Source organism: Asparagus officinalis, chromosome 1 (assembly GCF_001876935.1).
Source record: "Asparagus officinalis chromosome 1, Aspof.V1, whole genome shotgun sequence".
Lineage (NCBI taxonomy): Eukaryota > Viridiplantae > Streptophyta > Magnoliopsida > Asparagales > Asparagaceae > Asparagus > Asparagus officinalis.
In genome coordinates this window covers 109,765,828-109,775,890 of record NC_033794.1, presented here as the reverse complement: position 1 = coordinate 109,775,890, position 10,063 = coordinate 109,765,828, and the positions used below count along the sequence as shown (strand labels likewise).

The 10,063-nt window shown below is 38.1% G+C and overlaps 1 protein-coding gene across 2 annotated transcripts in view; it reads left to right on the top strand.

Moving 5' to 3' along the window:
- LOC109828938 (lipid phosphate phosphatase epsilon 2, chloroplastic-like) overlaps positions 1-7,746 on the top strand; it is a 13,228-nt gene extending 5,482 nt beyond the window's left edge. Inside the window, exons 3-4 of one of the 2 annotated variants that reach the window (XM_020395935.1) lie at positions 5,207-5,280; positions 7,138-7,746. In XM_020395935.1, the coding sequence (XP_020251524.1) occupies positions 5,207-5,280; positions 7,138-7,365 (302 nt within the window). In that variant the 3' untranslated portion in view covers positions 7,366-7,746. Of the gene's footprint in view, positions 1-5,206; positions 5,281-6,896; positions 7,113-7,137 lie in introns of those variants that run through there. The other variant, XM_020395936.1, reaches the window with a different exon arrangement.

Genomic DNA, 10,063 nt, shown 5'->3' with positions numbered 1-10,063 from the left:
GCTGACGACAGCCTGTCGCCAGCCTGGCGTTAGGGTTCCCTTATAAAAGGGAACCCAGAGCCCTAGCCTCATGTCTCTTCCCTCTCTCATCTCACGATCTTAAACCCTAGCGACGGTGGCGAAGTTTTTTTTTCTCTGCCCTCTTTTCTCCAGCGTTCAATCAGTGAAGTTTGAGGGGGGTATTTAAGAAGAGGAATTAAAAGAAGAGAGAATTAAAAGGGGTTTATTTGAGAGAGAGGATTAACATTGTAGCTACAATGTTGTATTTATTGAGAGTTATCAATTTAAGATCTGCTCTAAGTTTTGTAATTTTTTATTGATTAATAAGAAATTTACTGTATGGCTCCCAAGGATGTAGGTAGTTACCGAACCTCGTTAAATCTTGGTGTACTTTTCTCTATTACGTTTCTGTTGTTTTAGGGGTTTCAGCGTAAATTCATAACAACTTGTATCAGATACTGAAACGATTTAGAGACAGTCAGATTTAAGTGGGAGCAATGGTCGCAGATGAAGGAAATGTAAGATTAGAGAAGTTTGATGGATCAGATTTCGGATTCTGAAAAATACAAATAGAGGATTATTTGTATTAAAAATATTTGTATCAACCTCTCTCAGGGAAGAAGCCGGAGGGTATGAAGGAGGAAGATTGGAATCTTCTAGACAGAAAGGCCCTCGGGGTTATTCGTTTGACGTTAACCCGTAATGTTGATTTTAACATTGCAAAGGAGAAGACCACGACGGGTCTTATGGCAGTACTCTCAAATATGTATGAGAAGACATCAGCCTCAAATAAAGTCCATTTGATGAGACGGTTGTTCAATCTGTGAATGGCGGAAGGTGCATCGGTAGCAAATCATCTCAATGAACTCAATACAGTTACAAACCCAATTGAGTTCAGATGATATTGAGTTTGATGAGGAAGTTCGAATGTTGATCTTTTTGTCTTCCCTATCAGAGAGTTGGAATGCTACAATCACAGCTGTGAGTAGCTCGTTGGGAAGCAATAAGTTAAAATTTGACGACGTTCGTGATCTGGTTCTCAGTGAGGAGATCCGACGGAGAGAGTCGGATGAAGCTACAACTTCTTCAATATTGCATACAGAATCAAAATATAGAAATTCAACCAGAGGAAATGGATTAGAGGACAGGAGGTCCAAATCCAAAAATCCTAACAGCTCGAAGGCTATTGAGTATTGGAAGTACGGAAAAATCGAGTACTACAAGAATCAGTGCAAGAGTGCACAGAAGGAGTTGGAGGCAAAGGCAGATGCAAATGTTGCTTCCACCTCAGGAGGAGATGATGCATTGATATGCTCTTTGGAGAGCAAGGAGGAGTCTTGGATGTTGGACTCTGGAGCATCATTTCATGCTACTTCTCAGAAAGAATTCCTCGAGAAGTATATCTCCGAAAACCTTAGAAATATATACCTTGGTGATGATCAACCATGTGTCATTATTAGCAAAGGTGTAGTGAAGATTAAGTTAAATGGGTTAGTATGGAAGCTGAAGGATGTCAGGCATATTCCCGACCAGAAAAGAAACTTAATCTCAGTAAGCCAGCAGACTAGTGAAGGCTATACTACAACTTTTCATGGTGATGATTACAGGATTTCAAAAGGCGCAATGACGATTGTCAGAGACAGGAAGACTGATACCCTATATATGACAGCAGGTGCACGTTGTTTGATCTCAGTTACTACAAGCAATGAGACTTTAAAGCTGTGGCACCAGAGACTCAGTCATATGAGTGAAAAGGGGATGAAGATTATGCACACAAAGAGAAAACTTTCAGGTTTATAATCAATAAATATTGATATGTGTGAAGAATGCATACTTGGAAAGCAGAAGAGAGTTAGTTTTCAGACAAGTAGCTGAACCCCAAAGAAGTAGAAGTTGAGCTCGTTCACTCAGATATTTGGGGACCAACCACCACCGCGTTTATTGATGGAAAATACTACTTCGTGACTTTTATCGATGATCACTCTCGGAAAGTGTGGGTCTACTTTCTGAAGCACAAGTCAGAATTGTTTGAAGCTTTCAGGAGATGGAAAGCTATGGTCGAGAATGAGACCGGTCTGAGAATAAGAAAACTCAGAACAAACAATGATGGTGAGTATGAAGACACCAGATTCAAAAAGTTCTGCTATGAACACGGGATCAGAATGGAGAGAACCGTGTCCAGCACGTCTCAGCACAATGGTGTACCTGAGCGGATGAAAGAACGTTAACAGAGAGAGCCAGAAACATCCGTATACAGTTAGGTTTACCGAAGCAGTTCTGGGCAGAATCAATCAACACAACAGCTTGATCACAAGGTCTATCGGTTTCATTGGAGCACAGAATACCAGAAGTGGTATGACGCGAAAACGAGGTAACCCTCTCACATCTCAAAATTTTTAGTTGTGTACGTTATGTGCATATTAGTGATTAATGCAGGAATAAGCTTGATCCCAAGTCAAAGAAGTGTACTTTCATCGGTTATGGTGAAGATGAGTTCGACTACCGCATTTGGGACAACGAAAACAAGAAGGTGATCAAGAGTAGAGATGTGATATTCAACGAGAAAGTGATGTATAAGGACATGCACAAGACAGATGCCAGTGACTCAGAGAGCGAGTCAATATTTATAAATGCAGATGATGTCCCAGATAACCTCTCGGAAGAACCCAATGCAGAAGGTCCTCAGCCGGAAGAGCCTGTTGGACAGAACGGTGCGTAGAAGCCCGACACACCAGCTCCGATATTAAGGAGAACTACTCGTCCTCCTGTGCCTAACAGTAGATACATGAATTATATGTTGCTAACAAATGGAGGGAAGTCTGAAAGCTTTGATGAACCTTGTCAGAATGGAGATGCGAGCAAGTGAGAGTTTGCTATGAAAGAAGAGATGAAATATCTGATCTTCAACCAGACATGGGAACTAACTGAGTTGCCCATGGGGAAGAAGGCACATCACAACCAGTGGATATATCGAGTGAAAAAGGAACATGATGGTTCTAGAAGATACAGAGCCCGATAAGTTGCCAAAAGATTTCAACAGAGGATCCAAGGAAGTTAGAATCCAGCGGATATGTTGACAAAGACAGTGACCTTTCAGAAACTGAAGTTGTGCGCAATTTCAGTTGGTCTTCATGCATAGGTATTGAGGGCGGAGCCACACAGAAGAAAGTGCTTGTTGAGATAGCCTGCTGACGACGGTTTGGTTTCCAAAGGGAAGATTGTTGGATCTGGGTGTGTAGCCCAAACTCACCTACAGGCGAGCTTTTCCAGACGAGAACGAAGCTCAGGCGAGGGTGAGCTCTAGTCGGCGAGCTCGAGATCTCGAGAGCTGTAGGTGAGCTCGACGAGGTTAGGCGAGCTCAAAGTTGTAGCAGGTAAGCTCGAGACGTGGTCCAGGCGAGCTCGAGCTGGTGGAGCGCGAGCAAACTCGACGCAGGCGAGGGCTGACGACGCAGGCAAACTCGAGGTCGGAGCTTCAGATCAGGCGAGCTCGGGGTTAACATCAGGCGAGGTCCATGCGTTTTGCAGGCGAGCTTGAGTCGAGCTCCTTCAGGCGAAGTTGAGACGGACGAGAGCTATGCAGGCGAGGTTAGAGGCGCCCGCAGGCGAGGTTGGGGCCTGTCGCCAGTCTGGCGTTAGGGTTCCCTTATAAAAGGGAACCCAGAGCCCTAGCCCCCTGCGCTTCTTCCATCTCTCTCTCTCTCCTCTCGCGATCTTAATCCCTAGCAGCGACGGTAAAGTTTTTTTTCTCTGCCCTCTTTTCGCCAACGCTCAATCAGTGAAGTTTGAGGGGGGAATTTAAGAAGAGGAATTAAAAGAAAAGAGAATTAAAAAGGGTTTATTTGAGAGAGAGGATTAACAATTAACACTGTAGCTACAGTGTTGTATTTATTGAGAGATCTCAGTTTGAGATCTGCTCTAAGTTTTGTAATTTTTTGTTGATTAATAAAAAATTTACTGTGTGGCTCCCAAGGACTTAGGCAGTTGTCGAACCTCGTTAAATCTTGGTATATTTTTCTCTACTGCGTTTCAGCTGTTTTAGGGGTTCCGGTGTAAATTCCTAACAGTAGTAACATAGCCTCTATTCGCAAACTTCTTCAGCAAGTCAAATGTGAATCATCATCATGAATAGAGTCTCATTCACCAATTGAACATATTTCACCATGTAGTGTTCTGATCCAATCAACTTTTGATCAGAACCATGATAGCCATGTTTCTTCCAACCATCCTCAATTAGATTGATGAACTTTGATCACATCCGTTCATTCCCTCCCATGAGCACTTGATCAGATTTCATGCTTGGGAGAGAGCGAGGCCTTGTGCAATTGTACTTAATGTTACCTCATTGACAATGAGAAAGATAGGGTTGCTTCATATTGGTAAGCTACCACACATAATATTTTACCTTCTCAAATTATACGAGATATATCTTTTGTTAGAAGTTTGGCCCATATATCTTTTGTTAGAAGTTTGGCCCAAGCCAACATATGAGTACATTTCATGCACATACTGTCGATTATATATATCATAGCGAGTTTGAGTTCGTGAAATTTCGTTCCTACCAGAACCTGAAGTAATATGAACGAGCTTGAAGGAGATTGAATAAAGTGATTGTATGTGATTATTGTTGTGTTCACAGTTTGAGGTTGCCTCCAGTATAGTGAGAGGATTATCAGGCGTCCAGGGAATGTGGAAATTATAGACTCAGACCCAATGAGTGGATCTTGTGATGTTCAAGCAGCATGTATACATGAAGTCAAATCAGATTTTATGCAGGTTCATATACTCACAGGAGCTGGAGTGAGGTTTCCATGCTAATTATTTTGGACAATATATCACACTTACCGATATGAAAACATATCACTGAAGGGTCTCTTGATTCTTCAGTTCAGTTAATACACTATAAAAGCAAAGATATCCTTGGAGACTGAAATCTCATATAATGGTTAAAGTTATTCAAAATTAAATGTTGTGTGTAGTCAAGCCAAATCACATTTCATAGAGGCATATATCATTTGTTCTGTGTGTGTAATATATGGCTCTATATCCTGATTTAACTAGTAGAGTACGAAAAACTTCATCTACACATTGAGTCATTGGTACTTGATTTGGTAATCTGAAACATTATTTATTCGTTACTATTCCAATGTTTTACCGCTATAATCATCAGATAATGAATGTAGTTTCGTTTGTTTTTTGTGCACAGTGTTCCAGTGGCTAGGAATTAACACATTTACGGTGGGTGCGGGGTCTGCCATCTTGATATGTGGCTCTTATCTTGTAAGTACTTTCTCCTGTTTATAATGTATTTTGTAATGTTCTTACTCAATAGCAATAGTTGGGGCTTCAGATACTATCTGAACAAAGACAAATGCTAGCCGCAGTCGTTTTGAGCAACTGCCCTACACCACTTGTGTTGCAATTGGCACTGGTGTCCAAGGTCAAGCGTGAAAAATGGCAGGGCTGTCTATTAGGGGTTTTCCCCATGTTTGTCACCAACCTTTTATATTTTGAAATTACTACCTCAAATCATGATATTTCGAAATTAATCCCACAAAATTTCTCTTATATTTTGTAAGCTATACTAAGAAGGACTAATTTTCAAATATTTAAATGTTTGGTGACTAACTTCAAATTATAAAGAATTGGGGACTAATTTTAAATTATGAAATACTCTGGGAACTAAATTGAAAAAAAATCCTTTTTAAACATTATGGAATGATCAAGGGTAAATTCCACTTAACAGTTAAAACCCATGAACTTTAGGGTGTCTGCTTAACGCCCTAAACTTTAAATTTTTGACAATGTACCTCTTTATGGCATTGGAAACATGAAAAAGAGCGATTTTAATAAACTTTGCGCGTTTCTAATAAACTTAGGCATTTTCATTCATGGGGTTAAAGCGGAATAAAAAAAGTTTAGGAGGTTTTGTCTAAAACCTAGAAAACTTGGGGTTTAAAATATACCCTCGATCATTCCCTAATGTTTAATTTAGCTAAGACAACAAAAGTAAATGAATAAATAGAAGAGTTTCTTTTCTCACATTAGTTCCTAGAATCTTTCATATTTTGAATCTCGTCCCCCAATCCAAATCTTTATATTTTGAAGTTATAGTAGTCACCAAACCTTTCAAATATTTCGAAATTAGTCCTACTTAGCAGCTAGTTGATAGATTTTGGGGACTAATTCCAAAACACTTAAAAGAATGGGGACTGGTATCAATTAATTTTTGTTGGACTAATTTCGAAATATCATCATTTGGGGGAGTAATTTCAAAGTAAAAAAGATTTGGTGGACAAATATGGGAAAAACCCTGATTTAATTGTATCTTTGCTAGCTGTAGACAGCCTTGCGCGTGACCTTGGGCACGTATGCCAATTGCAACTCGAGTGGTATAGGACAGTCCCTCAGATCGTCTGTGGCTAGCATTTCTCCTGAACAAATATCTGTTTTTTTATCCATTTGCTTTCGCAGTTATTTGCATTAACAGTATTTTTCCCGTTTTCAAGTTGCATAAAGGCCACTTATTGATAGGGAAGGAGGAAAACAGTGAATAAGAAACAAAAATAAAAAGAAAAAAGTTTCAGTTTCACGCTGTTATTAATGGTCAATGACTTCACCTCAATTAAAATCTTCAACAGTCAACTAGAGTTTCACACCCTAGTTTTGCATCGTATACTATAGATATCATAGTCATAATTTTTTACTGTCATCTTCATACTTTCATTGAAGAAAAAGTAGTTTTTTGTAGGCTTACCAAAGTCGATTACCGAGAAACAAATCTCTCATGATGAAGAAATCTATCCTTACTAGAATTAAACTTTCCTAATGTATTCGATTCTCAGAAGCTTCTCTTATCAATTAAAAAATTATCTTTTCTTCAATCGTGAAACCAGTGAATATCCAGATACTTAAGAGGCTGCCGAGGAACATATTTTCTTCAAACCTGATGAGAAGGGGGAAAAAATCTTTTGACAGTTATAGGGATGATTGCTGTGCACTTATATATTTCTTCTTGGCATAACAGAACTTTCTAGCTTGTAAGCTTCCCATGCCTTTTCAATGTAACATTGGAAAAGATGGGTCAAATACGCGTCATTTCTCTAATTTTCACACTTTCTGTTGCCTTTGTAACAGTCATGGCTCCGAGTATCACAGCAGCTTCACACAATCAGTCAAGTTGTAGTTGGTGCAGGCTTAGGCTCAGCATTTAGCATCACATGGTTTTGGTTGTGGCATTCGTTTGTGCTCAAAGCATTCATTGCCTCCATTTGGGTTCGAATTATTGTAGTCCTTGGATCAATAGCATTTTGTGGCGCCTTCGCTCTCTATGTGATCAAGCATTGGCTCAATGATGAACAGTAAACGAGTCTTGACACTCTATGTGATCAAATATAGTTATGTTTCCCTTTGAAGAATTCATGGGGCATAGAGGCTGTGGCGAAGATAGTACCTGGTTCATGTACAAATGAGTCTTCTAGTTAAAGTCTCGATGTGTTGGATAAGCAAACTATGAAAATGATGGCTGTCATGGCTATATAGATAACTTCTGCTTTATACGTCAATTTGCAACATATTGGAGATTAGATTCCACAGAAATTAAGGATAGTTTTGAAATAAGAATTTTTAATGTTGTAGCTTCATTGGGTTGTTGATTACCGGTACTTTTTTGATTCAGATGTAATGAACAAAAGCTTGTCATTTCAGATTTTGATGATCTCAATTCTACTTGAGGTCTTATTTGGACTTTTGATCTTCTTTCCTTGTGATGAATTAGTACGCGTTTTTACACGAAACCACCTTAACATTTGTCCAAATTGACACTTGCAATCTTTCTTTTTATTTTTGATCAAAACCATCATTACTTGCTGTTATGTTAGCAATGTCACACTAAATCTGTTTTTCAGCTAAAAACAAGACATGAACTTTCGAAAATACTTTAACCCCAACACGTGCAAAATACGTCTCCCAAATAAAAATTAAACTTTTTTTTAATAATGGTCCCCCATTCTTTCATATTTTGATATTAACCCCCAATATCTATCACATTTTGAAATTAGTTCCCCAAATAGATGTCTTCGGGGAGGTCAAGTTCGCTGATATTTTGATCCTTAGGTAGGATTTTGAGGGGTTTTTTTTTTCTTGGAGGGGAAGGCCGGAGGGAGTGAAGATTAAGTGGAGGTAAGGTTAGGGTTTGGGGAAGGATTGAGGGAGGGTTTTCTCGGATTGGAGGGTGGGAGGATTGATGGGAGGTAATGTTAGGGTTTGGGGATTGGAAATTAGGATTTGAGGATTGTGTTAGGGTTTGGAGATTTGGGTGTAGAAATGCATGGCTATTGGGCGGGGGTTGGCCCGGGAGATTTTGAGGGTCTAATGTGAAAGATTTGGAGGACTAATATCTAAAAAAACTCATAAGTTTATAATTATTTAGGACCCACGTGCTTTTTTTTTTTGTCGAAAAATTAATTTGGTGTGAATTGCAAACATAACAGCAAGTAAATATAGTTTTTTATCAAAAATAAAAAAAGAAAAGTGATAAGTATCAATTTGGACAAAGGTTAAAGTGGTTTTTATGTAAAAGCCCAATTAATAATTCTTGGTTTTTGGTATTATATTTTGTTTTTGAATTATCACACTCTGAAAAGGAAGGACAGACACCTACTTCTTTCTTTTTTTTTACTTATCTCATTTTGCTGTGTTTATTTACTTGGCAGTTCTATATCTTCTTTTCATTTTTCATTCTTTTATTTTATTTTACCCATTTGGATCTAAATTATGATCCATAGAGAGAAGTACAAGAAAGCGAGGAATGGATTGTATATTTTGCTCATACTGGTTTTTTTCTTTTTTTTTAAAAGAAAAATGGTAGTGTTATTAAATTTTGATACATTACAGATTGGCGGGACTTACTTTACTACATTATTGCTTGACGCTTTTTCATTAAACAAGTTTCAGTGAAATATTCCTAGTATTAATACCGGTAACGAAATCAAAATGATCGACCAACTTCTCATACCGTTAACCAGTAATTAGTAGCTTGCTATAATCAGTAATTGGCTATCACATTGCAATCAGCATAAATTAGGACAAATTTTCAAAACCAACCTATTTACAAATTTAATCATAGAAAACAACCCACTTCAGATTTAATTGCAAAAACCGACCTGGTTTCAGCCTTGGCGCTGAAACCAGGTCGGTTTTTGTGAAAAAACTTTCGAAACTTCACGGGAGTTGAACTCCCGTGAAGTTTCCCAGTACAAAAAAAAAAAATTTGAACTACGAAACTTCACGGGAGTTCAACTCCCGTGAAGTTTCGGATAAAAATTTTCAAAAACCGACCTGGTTTCAGCTCCAGGGCTGAAACCAGGTCGGTTTTTGCAATTAAATCTGAAATAGGTTGTTTTCTGCTATTAAATTTGTAAATAGGTTGGTTTTGAAAATTTGTCCGCATAAATTAATGAAACTTACCTGTATGAGAAATTACAAACCACGTAATGAATGATTTCTAAACTGGTAATGCTAATTTTTTGACTTGCCTCCTGCATCACATCCTTTTATTTCAATTTGTTTCCTTATGAAAGGTAATTGTCTGCTGTATTATGTGCAGAATTAGCTAGAATTGTGTAGACTGTAAGCTGCTGATTCGCTATAGCTCTTTCTGCTTGGAAACTTTCCAAGACAAAGGAAAAATTAAGCAAACACACCATATGTATGGCTGATTTCATAATGTCTTTCCTCCCTCACTTTATGTGATACGTATTATGAACCATAAATAATTGTGTGTCCCTCAAGAAATTCCTTAAAAAAAAAATTGTGTGAAGAAAAGCATTTTCCTTCTTCTCTGTATGCACACGTTTTTTTTTTTTTTAGTTTATAGGATTTTGCTTATTTTCTTACTTAAAGACCAGGTTATTTGCCGTGTACATATCCAAGATATGTACTATTAAATTTAGGACAACCCTATTAAAATTTTATTTGTAAAAATCAACCCATTTGTAAATTGTTCACCATTTTCGACCTGGTTGGCTAAAACTAGGTCAAAATGGTGAATAAAGCTTCACGA